The following is a 17,023-nucleotide window of genomic DNA, read 5'->3' as shown; positions in this document are numbered from 1 at the left end:
GTCCGTGCCCTGACCGGGAATGGAACCTGCCACCCTTTTGTGTACGGGGCGACCCTCCAACCACCGGAGCCACCCGGCCAGGGCGCCCATCGCCCATGAACGACAGAGACGCAAGTGATAAACAATGTGATGTTTATGACAAACACAGCACAGCCCCCCACCTCAGAAAGCACTGCTCATGGGGGGGGGGGGCGCGGAGATCCGAGTCCCGCTCCCCGTGTTGTTTTGAAAAGAACGCGGCAACTTCTGTGGGTTTTCCTTCTCGTGTTTCTATGAAAAGCAGAGGCTTATAAACGATTTTAATTAAAAACAAGACTGGACACCGGGGAGACGATGGCAGCGGGCCCGCGATCCTGAATCCTCTCCAACGTGTCTTAAAAAGGAGGAAATCGCCTTGGCCAGGGTGGCTCGTTGGTCAGGGCGCCGGGCTGGCCACTGGAGGGTATCGGGGTCGATTCCCGGTCAAGGGCACGTGTCTGGGTTGCAGGTTCGATCCCTGGCCCCCGGTTGGGGCACACGGGAGAGGCAGCCAGGGGATATGTCTCTCTCACATCAATGAGCCTCTCTCTCTCTCCCTCCCTCCTCCTCTCCTGCTTTCTCTACAAATCAATGGAGCCCCAGCCAGTGTGGCTCAGTAGTCAGAGCGTCGGCCCAAAGACTGAAGTGTTGAGGGTTTGATTCTGGTCAAGGGCACGTACCTGGGTTGCAGGCTCGATCCCGGGCCCTGGTTGGGGAGCGTGCAGGAGGCAACCGGCTGACGTGTCTCCCTCACGTCGCTGTTTCTCCCCCGGTCTCTCCCCCTCCCTCCCTTCCACTCTCTCGAATCCAATGGGGGAAACACAATCCACGGGAAACAATTGCCCAAAAAACACAGGGAGGGCCTCAGGCCCCCGTCTCCTCTCGGCACACCGGGTGGTGGGTCTGACACGGAGACGCCAGCCCCGGGAGCACGGGCAGGGGAGGCGGGCGCCCACTGCAGACCTGGGGGAGCGGGATCCGGCCGCGGGGTGTCCCCAGCCGCCCCCCCACCCTCCTCCTCGCGCAGGTGAACGCCCTGGAGCAGGCCATGCTGGATGCCCTGGTCCTGGACCGCGTGGACTTCGTGAAGCTGCTGATCGAGAACGGGGTCAACATGCAGCACTTCCTCACCATCCCGCGGCTGGAGGAGCTCTACAACACGGTGTGTGCTCCGGGGGGGCCCCAGCCCCCTCCCCCAGACCCCCCTCCGCGCCCCCCACCCCCCACCCCGGCCACCATAGGCCCGTGGACACGTCCTAACCGCACTACACCCGTCCTGCGTCGGGCGAGAGACAGGCCGACCGCGGGCCACTGCCCCGCAATCCCACGGGCAGGGCAGGGCTGGCCCTGGGGGATGAGGAGGAGCCGCAGTCACAGGCTGGACGCTTGCCTTGCAGAGACTTGGGCCGCCCAACACGCTCCACCTGCTGGTCAGGGACGTCAAGAAGGTGCGTCTGCCCTTCCACGGTCCGCGCCGTGGCCGTGGGCGTCCTTACGTGGCTGTGTTTGTTTGTTTTTGTTAATTCTTTTTTTTTTTTTTTTTTAGTTTATATTGTTGTTTATTTGTTTTTGTTAATTCTCGCCCGAGGGTGTTTTTCCATTGGTTTTTAGAGAGAGTGGAAGAGAGAGGGAAAGACTGAGAGAAACATGGATGGGTTGCCTCCCGCAGGCACCCCGACCAGGGCCCGGGCCTGGGGAGGAGCCTGCAACCGAGGTCCGTGCCCTGGACCAGAATCGAACCCGGGACCCTGTGGTCTGCAGGCCGAGGCTCTATCCACTGAGCCAAACCGGCCAGGGAACTTTTTAAAAAAAATTTACTTTTATTGGTTTCAGAGAGAGGAAGGGAGAGGGAGAGAGAGAGAGAAACATCCATGATGAGAGAGCATCATGGACCGGCTGCCTCCTGCACACGCCCCACACTGGGGATCGAGCCCACAACCCGGGCCTGTGCCCTGATGGGGAATCGAACCCTGACCTCCTGGTTCCTAGGTCGACGCCCAGCCACGGAGCCCCGCCGGCCGGGCCTGCGCGTTGTTTAAGGCCCTTAGCTCCGCGGCACCCACGCGGTGTCTGGGAGCAACCGCTCGGGCCCCAGGGGGTGACGAGGTCCACGCTTCACACGGGGCCTGAGACGCAGCCTCTCCCCTCGCAGGGCAACCTGCCTCCCGATTACCACATCAGCCTCATCGACATCGGGCTGGTGCTGGAGTACCTCATGGGGGGCGCCTACCGCTGCCACTACACCCGCAAGAGCTTCCGGACCCTGTACAACAACCTGTTCGGGCCCAAGCGGGTAGGACGGAGCGTCCGGGGGCCCTGGCCGCCTGGGGTTCCTCGCGGCCTGTTCCAGCCAAGCTCGTCCCCCGCCCCCAGCACACCGGCCCTTCTTCTTCTTCTTTTTTAAAAAAAAATATGTCTTTATTGCCAACTGGGGATGGAGCCCACAACCCGGGCGTGTGCCCTGACCGGGAATGGAACCGTGACGTCCTGGCTCACAGGTGGACGCTCGTCCACGGAGCCACGCCGGCCGGCCCGCCTCTGCCCGACGACGAACGGACGACGAGCATTAGTCCCCGGATGACGCTGATTTCTCTCTCTCTCTCTCCCCTTTCATGATGCAGCCGAAAGCTCTTAAACTCCTGGGAATGGAAGTAAGTCGGTTTGTGTTCAACAGTTCACGACAGTTCGGTCAAATACGTGTGCATCTTCGTTGTGTGTTGTTTAACATAAAATTGAATGAATCTGTTTTCTTTCGATTTTTGTTTAAATTTACTGATTTCTGAGAGGAAGGGAGAGAGAGAGAGAGAGAGAAACATCCATGATGAGAGAGAGTCATGGATGGGCTGCCTCCTGCACACCCCCCGCTGGGGATCGAGCCCGCAACCCGGGCACGTGCCCTGACCTCCTGGGTCATAGGTCGGCCACTGAGCCACGCCGGCCGGGCCGAGCAGTCGCTTCCTTCTGGCCGACCCGAAGCCCCCGGAAGCTCGTCGATGGCGGAGCCGCGGGAAAGGCTGCCTCTCCCCCCCCCCCCCCCAGGACGACGAGCCTCCGGCCAAAGGGAAGAAGAAGAAGAAGAAGAAGAAGGAGGAGGAGGTGGACGTGGACGTGGACGACCCGGCCGTGAGCCGCTTCCGGCACCCGTTCCACGAGCTGATGGTGTGGGCCGTGCTGATGAAGCGGCAGCGCATGGCCGTGTTCCTGTGGCAGCGCGGCGAGGAGAGCATGGCCCGCGCGCTGGTGGCCTGCAAGCTCTACAAGGCCATGGCCCACGAGTCCTCGGAGAGCGAGCTGGTGGACGATATCTCCCAGGACCTGGACAGCAACTCCAAGTGCGCGCCCCGCGGGCCGGGTCCGGGGCCGGGAGGGGCTGCTGCTGTCCTCAGTCCTTGTCTCTTTACGTGGGGGAGGTGGGAGGGGAGGAGTGGCCCCCTGTTAGCACCCCCCTTTTTTTAAATCATTTTCCCTTTTTATGGTTAATCCTCACCTGAGGATACTTACCCATTCATTTTTATTTTACTTTATTATTATTATTTTAAAATATTTTTAATTGATTTTTAGAGAGAGAGGAAGGGAGAGGGATAGAAACATCAACGAGGAGAGAGAATCATCCATCGGCTGCCTCCTGCACGCCCCCCCCCCACACCCACACACACTGGGGATCGAGCCGGCAACCCGGGCCTGTGCCCTGACCGGGAATCGAACCCTGACCCCCCTGGTTCCTGGGTGGATGGATCCTCAACCCCTGAGCCACGCCCCCGGGCCCGATTCCCCATCTTCCCGTCCAGAGACTTCGGGCAGCTGGCCGTGGAGCTGCTGGACCAGTCCTACCGGCACGACGAGCAGGTGGCCATGAAGCTGCTCACCTACGAGCTGAAGAACTGGAGCAACTCGACCTGCCTCAAGCTGGCCGTGGCGGCCAAGCACCGGGACTTCATCGCGCACACCTGCAGCCAGATGCTGCTCACCGACATGTGGATGGGCCGGCTGCGCATGCGCAAGAACCCCGGCCTGAAGGTGTGCGTGTGGCTGGGCCGGCTGCGCATGCGCAAGAACCCCGGCCTGAAGGTGTGCGTGTGCTGGGCCGGCTGCGCATGCGCAAGAACCCCGGCCCGCAAGGTGTGCGTGTGGCTGGGCCCGCTGCGCATGCGCAAGAACCCCGGCCTGAAGGCGTGTGGGACCCGGGGAAGGGTGGGAGGGTGACGCGTGTTGGCCCGAGCTCTCTGCCGGGCGGAGCGAAGCGCTCACTGTGGATTTTTTTAAAAAATATTAAAAAGAAAAAACTTTAAAACTGATTTCAGAGAGAAAGGGAGAGGGAGAGAGAGAGAGAAACATCCACGATGAGAGAGAATCCTGGACCTCCGCCTCCTGCACGCCCCACCCTGGGGACGGAGAGCCCGCAACCCGGGCCTGTGCCCCGAGCGGGAATCGAACCGGGACCTCCTGGCTCACAGGTCGATGCCCCGCCCCTGAGCCACACCAGCCGGCCGGGCAAAAGGAAAGAGGTTTATTCAGGCGCCACGGCCTGGCAGGATGGCTGACTCCCATCTCAGGCACCCCCTCCCCTTTCTGCTCAAGCCCTGGGGTCTCACAGGGATGGGGAGGGGGACGGGGCCAGGGGGGAGGGGAGTCTTTCCTTCTTTCCATCCAACTGTCTTGCCAGCGTGTGGCAGGCTCGGCCCGTCCACTCACCTTCCTAAGGCTCGGTGGGCACCCCCCCCCATCGCCTAGACATCCCCGTCTCCCCGCCTGCAGGTTATAATGGGGATCCTCCTGCCCCCCACCATCTTGCTTCTGGAATTCCGTGCCCACGACGACTTCTCTTACCAAACGTCCAAGGAGAACGAAGACGGCAAAGAAAAGGAGGAAGACAGTGTGGTCAGTGTTGCCCCGGGTGGCACGAGGGCCGCTTTGCTGGCATTTTCACCATCATCCGGGTTCCCCTGCCCCCGAATTTGGAAACGGCAGCCACTGGGGCCACTTTGAGGATGATTTCTCAGGCGCCCGCCTGGGGAACACGGGGGCCGGGGGCGGGGGGCGGGGGGCTGCAGTTCCCCCGCAGACACCTGCCTGCCCTGCTTCCAGGACCCGAACGCGGACGCTGGCTCCAGAAAGGGGGACGAGGAGAGCGAGCACAGGAAGCAGAGGAGGATCCCCATCGGGACCAAGATCTGCGAGTTCTACAACGCGCCCATCGTCAAGTTCTGGTTTTACACGGTGCGGCCCCCCCCTCTTCCGCCCCCGTAGCATCTGCCCCGTGGCCTGTTGAGAACAGCGAGATGTGTGAGAATCCAGGACAGTGTCAGGGCCCCGAGGAGACTAGGTGTCCGGTGGCGAGAACAGGATAGAACATGCGCCTGAAATTCACATCATGTTATCAACTCATGTGACCTCAAAAAAAAAACCCTTAATTTTTAAAAAAGAGTCTGGCCTGTGTGGCTCAGTGGTTGAGCGTCAACGTATGAACCAGGAGGTCACAGTTCAATTCCTGGTCAGGGCACCTGCCTGGGTTGCGGGCTCCATACCCAGTGGGGGGCGTGCAGGAGACAGCTGATCCGTGATTCTCTCTCCTCATGGATGTTTCTCTCTCCCTCTCCCTTCCTCTCTGACATCAATAAGACATAAAAAAAAAAAAAATTAGCCTGCTCTGTTTGGTCAACCATTGCATGCACTCACCCCTAATGCCCGGGCAGGGCCCGGCCGACCCCCATGTGAGAACAGGGGTCCTTCGGGAGCGGGCTCGCCCCGGCCGCGGCTCACAGGCCTCCCGTCTCTCAGATCTCGTACCTGGGCTACCTGCTGCTGTTCAACTACATCATCCTGGTGCGCATGGAACGCTGGCCCTGCCTGCAGGAGTGGGTCGTCATCGCCTACATCGTGACCCTGGCCCTGGAGAAGGTCCGCGAGGCAAGTGCTCCCGCCGCCGCCCAGCCCACGTCCACCCACGGCAGCTCACATGCAATTTCTTTTTTTATTTTTTAAACCAGTTTTCTTCCTTCCTTCCTTCCTTCTTTCCTTACTTTCTTTTTCTTAATAAATAAATATATATATATATATATATATATATATATATATATATATATATATTTGTATTGACTTCAGAGAGGAAGGGAGAGGGAGAGAGAGAGAGAGGAACATCAATGATGAGAGAGAATCATGGATTGCCTGCCTCCTGCCCGCCCCACCATAGGGATGGAGCCCACAACCCGGGCATGTGCCCTGATGGGGAATCCAACCGTGACCTCCTGGTTCATAGGTTGACGCTCAACCACTGAGCCATGCTGGCCGGGCTGAAGTAATGATCTTTTTAATCGGCAATTTTTCAAAGGCTAAGAGCTCGTGTCGGAGGAAATCGGTTCAGTCGCCCCTGCCTTCCCCCATCTAAGTTGCAAAGAGGAGTCCTGGCAGCTGGACATCCCCGCCCAGGGCTCCGCCCTCCCCACGGCGTGGCCTGCGCTTCCCTGGGACCAGGCGGCCCATCCTCGCTCCAGATTTCGCTCCTGGAACGTCCGCTCACAGGCGCCGGCCCAGGGAAGGAGGAAGACATCAAGGGGCAGCTGCCCTCACTGCAGCGAGGGCTTTGTTCCCAAGGCATTTCCTGGGAGCTTGTGAAACACGGATCGAGGAACAGCAGAGGACGCCCTGGAATTTCCCTTCCTAGAGATCTTTTTTTTTTTTTTTTTTTTAATATATTTTTATTGACTTCAGAGAGGAAGGGAGAGGGAGAGAGAGAGAAACATCCATGATGCGAGAGAATCACGGATCGGCTGCCTCCTGCACGCCCCACACTGGGGATGGAGCCCGCCACCCGGGCCTGTGCCCCGACCGGGAATCGAACCCTGACCTCCTGGTTCCTAGGTTGATGCTCAGCCACGGAGTCGCGCTGGCCGGCTGCTTCTGGAGCTCTCTGCCCGCCTGAGAGGACGGGTGTTGGAGGCCCTGAGCGGGAAAGGGGGTGTCCCAGCGCTCCCGTGGGCCTCAGGTTCGTAGGAGACGAACGGCACGCCCCGCTCATCCCTCCTGGGCGCTCGTTTTCAGATCCTCATGTCGGAACCCGGCAAACTCAGCCAGAAGGTGAAGGTGTGGCTCCAGGAGTACTGGAACATCACAGACCTCGTGGCCATCGCCGTGTTCCTGGTCGGGGCCGTCCTGCGCCTGCAGAAGCAGCCGTACATGGGCTACGGCCGGGTCATCTACTGCGTGGACATCATCTTCTGGTACATCCGCGTCCTCGACATCTTCGGGGTCAACAAGTACCTGGGGCCCTACGTGATGATGATCGGGAAGATGGTGAGCACCGAGGCCCGGGGTCCCTGCAGGCGCCGCGGCTGTGGTTAGCACACGGGGCCGGTCTTTCCTTTGTAGTTGGTTTTCTCTTCTTTCTCCTCCTCCTCCTCCTCCTTTTTCTTCTTCTTCTTCCTCCTTCCACCATGGGTTTTTTGAGCGTGGAAGGGAGGGGGAGAGACAGAGAGAAACATGGACTTGAGAGAAACACATCGATTGGCTGCCTCCTGCACACGCCCCGTCCAGGGCCAGGGACTGAGCCCGCAACCGAGGTACATGCTCTTGACCGGAATCGAACCTGGGACCCTTCAGTCCGTGGGCCTATGCTCTATCCACTGAGCCACACTGACTAGGGCTCTCCTTTAAAAAATAAATAAATAAATAAATATTGTTACTGATTTCAGAAAGGAAGGGAGAGGGAGAGAGAGATAGAAACATCAATGATGAGAGAGAATCATTGAGCGGCTGCCTCCCGCACGCCCTTTACTGGGGATCGAACCCACAACCCGGGCATGTGCCCTGACTGGGAATCGAACCGTGACCTCCTGGTTCATAGGTCAATGCTAAACCACTGAGGCACGCTGGCCGGGCGAAGAGGCTTTCTTTGTCCTTGTGGAGCACTGACGAAGTCTTTGGGTTGAGCAATATCAGGAACCATGTGAACTTGAGACCATCAGAGACCCATTCCCTTTGATGGACAGATGATTGACATGCTGCCCTTTGACTGACACGCTGCCCTTTGATGGACAGATGATTGACATGCTGCCCTCTGATTGACACGCTGCCCTTTGATGGACAGATGATTGACATGCTGCCCTTTGATTGACATGCTGCCCTTTGATTGACATGCTGCCCTTTGATGGACAGATGATTGACATGCTGCCCTTTGATGGACAGATGATTGACATGCTGCCCTCCCTTTGACGGACAGATGATTGACATGCTGCCCTTTGACGGACAGAGGATTGACACGCTGCCCTTTGATTGACACGCTGCCCTTTGACGGACAGAGGATTGACATGCTCCCTTTGATTGACACGCTGCCCTTTGACGGACACGCTGCCCTTTGATGGACAGAGGATGGACACGCTGCCCTTTGACGTACAGATGATTGACACGCTGCCCTTTGATTGACATGCTGCCCTTTGATTGACACGCTGCCCTTTGACGGACATGCTGCCCTTTGACGGACAGAGGATGGACACGCTGCCCTTTGATGGACAGATGGCTGACATACTTCCCTTTGATGGACACGCTGCCCTTTGATTGACACGCTGCCCTTTGACGGACAGATGGTTGACATGCTGTACTTCGTGGTCATCATGCTGGTGGTGCTGATGAGCTTCGGCGTGGCCCGCCAGGCCATCCTGCACCCGGACGCGGAGCCCTCCTGGAGGCTGGCCCGGAACGTCTTCTACATGCCCTACTGGATGATCTACGGGGAGGTGTTTGCGGACCAGACCGACCGTAAGACTAGAGTTCACAGTAAGGCCTGCTTCCCTGCTTCCCAGGCAGCTGGCAGAGCCACGTGCGCGGAGGGGAGAGCGTGTGCGCCCCGGGGGGTAGAGGAGTTCTCTGTCCTGCCATGGGCGTCACATGACTTTTATGGAGTGAGTGCCGGTGGCCAAATGGAGATGTTGTTGTTGTTAATCCTCACCCGAGGATATTTTCCCATTGATTTTTAGAGAGTGAAGGGGGGGGGGGGAGAGAGAGAGAGAGAGAGAGAGGGAGAGAGACATTGGTGTGAGAGAGACACATCGATTGGCTGCCTCCTGCATGTGCCCTTGACCGGAATCGAACCCGGGACCCTCCAGTCCATAGGCCGATGCTCTATCCAGTGAGCCATACCGGCCAGGGCTCCGTCTAGCTTATAGCACATGATTCAGAACATGTTATTATCACAACTATCTCAAAGTCCATTACTGGTAAGCCAGAACAAAAAAATCTAATTTGGTTCCAAAGAATATTAGCTAGGTAAACATACAATAGAACAGTAAACATAAATGCTAAAAGTCCCTGGACCCAGACGTAAGTTGTAATGTTGTTGTCGGTGTTTAAAAAATTAAATTGGGTCATGGGAGAAGGTAAACTGGAAGCTACACTGTTTTCAGAGAGAGGAAGGGAGAGGGAGAGAGAGAGAGAGAGAAACACCAATGATGAGAGAGAATCATGGACCGGCTGCTTCCTACACGCCCCACCCTGGGGATGGAGCCTGCAACCCGGGCCTGTGCCCTGACCGGGAATGGAACCCTGACCTCCTGGTTCATGGGTTGACGCTCAACCACTGAGCCACCCCGGCCGGGCTAGGTTTTTGGTTCTTGATCCGATGACTACGTACTTATTTTGTGTTTACTCGTGCCGATGAGGTGTTTTGGGTTGGGGTACTGCGGGTGCCTGATGGGCTAACCTGCACACTAAGATGATCATCTGCCAGCAGCCTCCTGTCGTTCTCGCAGTATTTTTAACTGCTGAGCTTTGGCTGTTGCTTATGACACGTGATAAAGTAAATATGCATGAAATACATACACATTTCCTAGAATTATCAGCGCGGACAATGCTTCTAAATAGACCCCCGTTTCCAAGCGTGAGTCTGTCACCCCAGAGCATGAAGACTTTGCATGTCTTGTGTTGTTCATCCTGTTACTTCTCTCTCATCTGGCGTCTTGTTTTCTCTCCTCAATCGCTGTATAGTCTACGCCATGGAAATCAATCGTAAGTCTACACAGAATGTATGACTCTGCCAGGGGTGGGGGGCCTTTTCCCTGCTCACCCTCTGAGCCACGCCGGCCGGCCGGGCCCTTCCCTCCGTGATAGGCGTTGCTATTTTTCACAGAAGAAGAACTTGCCTTAAAAAGGACATGGGTCCCGTAACAGCCCCTGCGAGTTACGTATTCTTCTCGCCCTGCGTCAGAGCGAGCTTAGACTGACCGACCGACTCCCGTTGCAGCTCCTTGCGGCGACAACCAGTATGACGAGGAGGGCAGGCGGCTCCCGCCCTGCATCCCCGGCGCCTGGCTGACCCCGGCCATCATGGCCTGCTACCTGCTGGTGGCCAACATCCTGCTGGTCAACCTGCTCATCGCCGTGTTCAAGTGCGTGTCCCGCGGACGAGCGTGTGCTGGTCCTTAGCCCTCTGCAGGTTTCCCGTTTCGTCCCAGAACTCGCCCCGCTGCCGCGCATTCGCACGGAATTTCACTAGGGCTTGGGAAAGGGTGGGATTTTTTGTTTGTTTGTTTTTTAATCCTCACCTGAGGATATTATTTTCCCATTGATTTTTAGAGAGAGAGGGAAAGACAGAGAGAAACATCGATGTAGGAGAGACTTATCAATGGGTTGCCTCCCGCACGAGCCCTGACCAGGGCCCGGGCCGGGGAGGAGCCTGCGACTGAGGTCCGTGCCCTTGACCGGAATCGAACCCGGGACCCTTGGGTTCGCAGGCCGACGCTCTATCCACTGAGCCACGCCGGCCAGGGCCAGTTCACTGAGTCTTGTCATTTCATTGTAACTGTAATCGCTCTGGAAAAATCACATAGGGAATCCTAGCCCACGACTAACGGAAAACGTGTTTTTTTTAAAGCAACACCTTCTTTGAAGTGAAGTCCATATCCAACCAGGTGTGGAAGTTCCAGCGGTACCAGCTCATCATGACGTTCCACGACCGGCCGGTCCTGCCCCCGCCCATGATCGTTTTGAGCCACATCTACATCATCGCCACGCGGCTCAGCGGCCGCTGCAGGAAGAAGCGAGAAGGGGACCAGGATGAGCAGGACCGCGGACTGAGTAGGTGCCCCGCCTTCCTAACGGCCCACGTCCCCCCGGCCGGCGGGGATCAGGGGTTGAGCGTCAACCTAGGAACCAGGAGGTCACGGTTCGATCCCCGGTCGGGGCACAGGCCTGGGTTGCGGGCTCCATCCCCAGTGGGGGGCGTGCAGGAGGCGGCCGATCCGTGATTCTCTCTCATCGTGGATGTTTCTCTCTCTGAAATCAATACAAACGTATTGAAAACAAACCACGCCTGCCCCCGCAGAGCTGTTCCTCAGCGAGGAGGAGCTGAAGCGGCTGCACGAGTTCGAGGCGCAGTGCGTGCAGGAGCACTTCCAGGAGAAGGAGGACGAGCAGCAGTCGTCCAGCGACGAGCGCATCCGCGTCACCTGCGACAGGTGGGCCTGGGGCGCGGCGCCGCCCGCTCAGGGCCCGGGTTGGCGGGGCCCCTCCGCCCCGTTCCGAGGGGGCTGCCCCAGTTCATTTGCTATGCGCTCCCAGCCCTGGCCGGTGTGGCTCAGTGGATGGAGCGTCGGCCTGCGGATCAAAGGGTCCCGGGTTCGATTCGGGTCAAGGGCACGTACCTCGGTTGCAGGCTCCTCCCCGGCCCCGGCCCGGTCGGGGATTGCGCAGGAGGCGGCCAATGGATGTGTCTCTCTCACACCGATGTTTCTGTCTGCCTCCTTCCCCTCCCTTCCAGTCTCTCTAAAAATCAATGGGAAAAATATCCTCGGGTGACAATTGGTTAAAAAAACCCCGCATTGCTCCAGAGTTGAACCCACAATGTGGGCAGAAGGGCAGCACGGAGAGGCAGCCGGCCTCAGGGGACGCTAGCTCATCGTCATCGTCCTGGGCGCTCAGAATTACAGGCTCCCGACGAGACACCTATGTTTACGGACTAGTATAAACACACGGGAGGGCCCCAAAAGAACAGCTCAGCGCGACTCCCAGTCCAGGGCCCCGGGATCCCAGCGGAACGCGGCGATACTCCGTGCAGGTTCAGGCCGGAGCCGCCCGCTCGGCCCCAGGTCTCAGGCCTCTGTCCCCTCCTGGACCTCGCCACCTTGTGACGCAACCAGCCAAACTCAAGGGTGGTCACACCATCCTTTAGCCTTAATGCGGTACATTTCCTTTTTTTATTCAAAAATATTTTTTTATTGATTTCAGAGACGGAGGGAGAGGGAGAGGAGAGAGAGAGAGAAACATCCATGATGAGAGAATCACGGATCGGCTGCCTCCTGCACGCCCCACACCGGGGACTGAGCCCGCCACCCGGGCACGTGCCCTGGACCGGAATGGAACCGGGGACCCTTCCGTCTGCAGGCCGATGCTCTAGCCACTGAGCTCACCGGCCAGGGCTTTGAGATGAGACTTGGAAAGGCTGCCTCGCTGTTGGAAATGCGACTCCTGAGCTTCTAAGATCTACGCAGTGTTCCGTCGTGGACAGACGAGGTGCCCCCGTGTCGGTGACGGGAAATTTCCACTCTTAGTTAGACATGGGCTCGGATTGAGTCACAGCCAGTCGCGGACAATGGAAATGTTGTTCCGTCCGCCGCCGCCTCTCCCCCGCCCCTCCCCCCTGCATTGCTGGGATTTTTGCCATTCTTGGACCCGGGCTCCAGGCATGTGACCAGCAGGTCGCTACCAAATTGCATTTTCCCTCCAGGGGCTCTGGGGATGCACGTGTGCCCGGCAGGAGAGAGGCCCCTTCCTGTCTCCCTGCGCTGGGAACGCCAGGCCAGCGATGGGAGCGAGTTCCTGCCGGCCCCATTGTTCCCTTCCCGGGCTGAGTCACAGGTGAATGCCGGGGACAGGGAGGAGGGGAGGCTTCTGAGAAGCTCAGCCAGGCCGGCGGAGGAGCAGGGGAGATCACGTGAATTATTTGCACCTCGTTTTTGGCACCAGGGATGACTCTGAAATCAAACCTTTGAGGCCTCTGATGTTTCTTCAGTTTCTATAACTTTATATGTATATGCATTTAAAATATATATTTTATTGATTTCAGAGAGGGAAGGAGAGAGAGAGAGAGAGAGAGAGAGAGAAAGAGAGAAGCATCAAAGATGAGGGAGAATCGTGGATCGGCTGCCTCCTGCACGCCCCACACTGGGGATGGAGCCCGCCACCCGGGCCTGTGCCCTGACCCGGAATGGAACCCTGACCTCCTGGTTCATGGGTCGAGGCTCAACCACTGAGCCACACCGGCCGGGCTGGGTTCCGTGGGTTCTTGCCAAGTTTGTGGATCTGGGTTAAGGTCTCGGGTTTCCTTGAGGCTGGGTAGGTCACCAGCAACGCGTGTCCTCGGCATCTTATCGGACAGGCTCTTCCCAAGGGACCGGGAAGAGAAGATGCTGGGAACAGAGGCCCTTACCAGACAGACAAGGAGGAAAGACGTGAGGTAGTAACCGGAAGAGGCCCCGGAGGAGAGATCCGCACCCGCCTCACAGAAAGGAGGCGGGTGATGCTCAGCCGGCGTGGCTCCGTGGTTGGGCATCGACCTCTGAACGAGGAGGTCACGGTTCGATTCCCGGTCGGGGCACAGGCCCGGGTTGCGGGCTCGATCCCCAGAAGGGGGCGTGCAGGAGGCAGCCGGTCCATGATTCTCTCTCATCATGGGTGTTTTCCACCTCCCTCTCTCCCTCTCCCTTCCTCTCTGAAACCAATAAAAAATATATAAAAAAGAACGAAAGAAAAGGGGGCGGGTGATTCCTCGGATGCAGAGAAGGTGCTAGAAAGGCACACAGGCAGGATGGAGGAGACGTCGGGGAAGATCCCATGGGGATGGATGTCTTCATCTTGTAAGCGAACCGGAGTCGCTTGCATGCTGGGGGATGGGTTACGTCCTGGAGTCTCAGGGTGCCTCGTGAAGGACACCCTCGTTCCTCACCCGGCTTTGACAGCCAATCCAGAGAGAGATACCGGCATCAGGTAGGTAGAGATAAAAAAAAAAAAAAATACCGGCTTCATTAGTCATTCCTGTTGGGCGTGGAGGGTGTGGTTCCCTTCTTGCCGAAGACACACCCCAGAACGCGACACACCCGCTCAGGGCGCACGGGCCTCCCTTCCCCACAGGCAGAGCCAGCTTCCCTCGCCGGCTTGGCGCACGAACAAGACAGAGGGAGCCATCCATCCAGGAACCGGGAGGTCTCAGTTCGATTCCCGGTCAGGGCACATACCCGGGTTGCGGGCAGGATCCCCGTAGGGGGCGAGCAAGAGGCAGCCGGTAGAATATTCTCTCTCATCACGGATGCTTCTGTCTCCCTCTCCCTTCCTCTCTGAAATCAATTAAAAAAAAGGAAAGGTAATCATTAAAAAACAAACAAAGGATGAGAAAGCCAGGAGATTGAGGACCTCAGCCGTGCTCCTTGTGCGATCTCCTGCACGTAGGTAAGCCCAGTCGGGCTCTGCCCCGGGCGGCCTCCCTACAATTAACTGGAAAGGCAGCCCTGATGAAGCAGTCGGCGGAGTTTAAAAGAGCTGGGTGGAAACTCGGGGCTGGGCGAGGCGCCGTTTCGATCCGCCGGCCTGGAATAAGATGCCAGGGCAGGCCTGGGCTCAGAGCTCGATGCAGAACACCGTGGGATGGTCCATTCCGACGGGGCCTGGGACGCCCACTGAGCATCACGTGTTTATGGGAGCAGGTAGCCCTGTCATCAAGGAAGCGCTCCCGTGTAATTTCTGGGCTGCCTCCCAGGGGAGGGGGGATGGCGGCACGTGAAGAGCTGACGGCACACGACACGAGTTTTAACCACCGGCTGACCGCACAGCTCCCAGGGGCGGACCTCTGGCCTCGGAGACGCGGGGACTCTCGGCGTGCGGACTTGGCCTTGGACCTTGTATGTTGTCTCTGAAAGGCCAGTGAAGCCATGCCACTCACAGGGGTCCTCCTGGAAGTTGCTCCGAAAGTCCCCCCAATGACTACAGTGCTGTACCTATTACTTGAATGCAGTGGAAAGCGTTATTTGCGATGCTTTCAATCTAATTTAAATATTTCAATGTCGCCCAGCCAGGGCGGCTCAGTGGTTGGGCGTCAACCTGTGAGCCAGGAGGTGCCGGTTGCATTCCTGGTTGCGTGCGGGCTCCATCCCCAGTGGGGGGCGTGCGGGAGTCAGCCCATCAGTGGTTCTCTCTCATCACTGATGTCCCTCTCTCTCTCTCTCTCTCTCTCTAAGATGAAGGCTGTAGAAACAGGTAGCTATGGCACCGGGTGACTTTCGTTGAGGGCCCGTCCTCAGCTGAGCCACCCTCTCCCTCGCTGTCCCCAGGGTGGAGAACATGTCCATGCGGCTGGAGGAGATGAACGGGCGGGAGGGCTTCATGAAGACGGCGCTGCAGACGCTGGACCTGCGGCTCTCGCAGCTGGAAGAGCTGTCGGGCCGGGCGGCCAGCGCCCTGGAGGCCCTGGCGGGGCTGGACCGGCCGGAGCTCATGCCCACGCGCTCCCGGGCCCCCTCCGAGTGCGAGGCCACCTTTCTGCTGCGGCAGAGCAGCGTCCACAGCGCCGACAGCGGCGGCGGGTTCCGCTTCCTCTTCCCCGCGGAGGAGCTGGGCGAGGCCTCCCTCCCCGGGCCCCCGGGCTCGGGGTTCGGCCAGAAGAAGGCCTGCTCCTTCCGTGGGAAGGGAGAAAGGGACCTCCAGAGGCACCTGGTCCCGGGCAGGCAGGGCAGCCTCCGCCTCCCCCCGGGCCGGAGCGCCCCAGCCACCCCCGGGGGCAGTCGGCTCGCGTTAGACGACATCCAGGACCCGTCGGAGTCGAAATCGGGCCCAGACATTGGGGTTCCCGCGGGAGGGGACGAAAGCCGGGCAGACTCGGAAAGGGACAGGGAAGAAACCAAGTCCCCCGGTGTCACCCCCACGGCGGCCCCGCCTGCAGGGAAGAAATCAGATTCGCAAGATGCGCAGCTCACAACGGCGGGAGCAGCACGGGTGGAAGGGGCTGTGTCCGGCCCCCCGGGAGACACGCAAAGGCCACGCTACGACCCCGGCCAGGCCTTCCATGCCCGTCGAACCCTGGAGTCCACGAGCTTTGTGTATTCCCACGGGAGGAAGCTGGCCGGCGGGGTTCCCCCGTGGGGCGCGGACGCCGGGTCCCTCCTGGATCAGGCGTGGACCGCGGAGTGGAAATACCAAGTTCAGAGGATCACGCGGTCCCGCAGCACCGACATCCCTGCCTACGTGGTGTCCGAGGCCGCCAGGCGGGCGGAGCAGAAAGACCCATCGACAGACACGGAGGAGGAGGCTCGCGGCGCGTCCAGGGGGCTCCCCTGGACCCCTCGCCTGTCCCTGGCCGTGACCGAGACAGCGGAAAAGGGGAACCTGCTGGCGGTGAGAGCCGACCAGGCGTCGGGGTTCCCGTCGTTAAGGTCCAAGAGTCTACACGGCCGCCCCAGGAGGGCTGCGGGCGTGCAGGGCGGGCTAGACACAGCCGGGCATGCCAGCAGCGTGGGGAGCCTCGTCGCCGCCCCGCCTGGGATGAAAACGGAGGCCCAGCCAGAGAACACTTCCGCCAAGACGGAGTGCTGATGCGCTGGGCTTCTCCGGGTTTTCGACATCAAAGCCGCAGAGGACCACCATCCTCTTGGCCGTCGAGACGTCATCCGGTTGTGAAAACGTGTGCGTGAAAGATATTCGGCCCTGTGGACGCGCGATGGAGACTTCAGGCAGGGCACCTCTCAAAGGGGCGGTGCGAGGAGTGCTGTGGATTCCCTGTGTCCTCCCCCAATTCCCACGTTGGAACCCTGACCCCCATGTGACTGTAACTGGAGACAGGGCCGTGAGGAGGTCCTTAAGGACAGACGAGGTCGTAAAGGACGAGTGCCCTGATAAGGAGACACCAGAGCCCGGCCGGTGTGGCTCAGTGGTTGAGCATCGACCTGTGAACCAGGAGGCCACGGTTCGATGCCCGGGTTGCGGCACGCTCGATCCCCAGTGGGGGGCGCGCAGAAGGCAGCCGATCCACGAT

At 59.0% G+C, this 17,023-nt stretch overlaps 1 protein-coding gene across 13 annotated transcripts in view; it reads left to right on the top strand.

The window, feature by feature from the left end:
• TRPM1 (transient receptor potential cation channel subfamily M member 1) overlaps nt 1-17,023 on the top strand; it is a 31,208-nt gene extending 14,185 nt beyond the window's left edge. For 2 of the 13 annotated variants that reach the window (XM_036355757.1, XM_036355760.1), the window contains exons 12-27: nt 1,046-1,180; nt 1,416-1,466; nt 2,171-2,311; nt 2,640-2,669; nt 3,058-3,350; nt 3,807-4,035; nt 4,774-4,896; nt 5,104-5,235; nt 5,797-5,925; nt 7,057-7,308; nt 8,595-8,787; nt 9,994-10,014; nt 10,250-10,394; nt 10,880-11,082; nt 11,330-11,462; nt 15,327-17,023. In XM_036355757.1, coding sequence (XP_036211650.1) covers nt 1,046-1,180; nt 1,416-1,466; nt 2,171-2,311; nt 2,640-2,669; nt 3,058-3,350; nt 3,807-4,035; nt 4,774-4,896; nt 5,104-5,235; nt 5,797-5,925; nt 7,057-7,308; nt 8,595-8,787; nt 9,994-10,014; nt 10,250-10,394; nt 10,880-11,082; nt 11,330-11,462; nt 15,327-16,584 — 3,468 coding nt within the window. In that variant the 3' untranslated portion in view covers nt 16,585-17,023. Of the gene's footprint in view, nt 1-1,045; nt 1,181-1,415; nt 1,467-2,170; nt 2,312-2,639; nt 2,670-3,057; nt 3,351-3,806; nt 4,087-4,773; nt 4,897-5,103; nt 5,236-5,796; nt 5,926-7,056; nt 7,309-8,594; nt 8,788-9,993; nt 10,015-10,249; nt 10,395-10,879; nt 11,083-11,329; nt 11,463-12,730; nt 12,862-13,381; nt 13,645-15,233; nt 15,253-15,326 lie in introns of those variants that run through there. The other 11 variants (XM_036355752.1, XM_036355759.1, XM_036355762.1 and 8 more) reach the window with 10 other exon arrangements.

The sequence above is a fragment of the Myotis myotis genome, unplaced genomic scaffold (assembly GCF_014108235.1).
Source record: "Myotis myotis isolate mMyoMyo1 unplaced genomic scaffold, mMyoMyo1.p scaffold_m19_p_23, whole genome shotgun sequence".
Taxonomy (NCBI): domain Eukaryota; kingdom Metazoa; phylum Chordata; class Mammalia; order Chiroptera; family Vespertilionidae; genus Myotis; species Myotis myotis.
The sequence above is the reverse complement of the archived record's forward strand: the minus strand, read 5'-3'. Positions and strand labels throughout refer to the sequence as shown.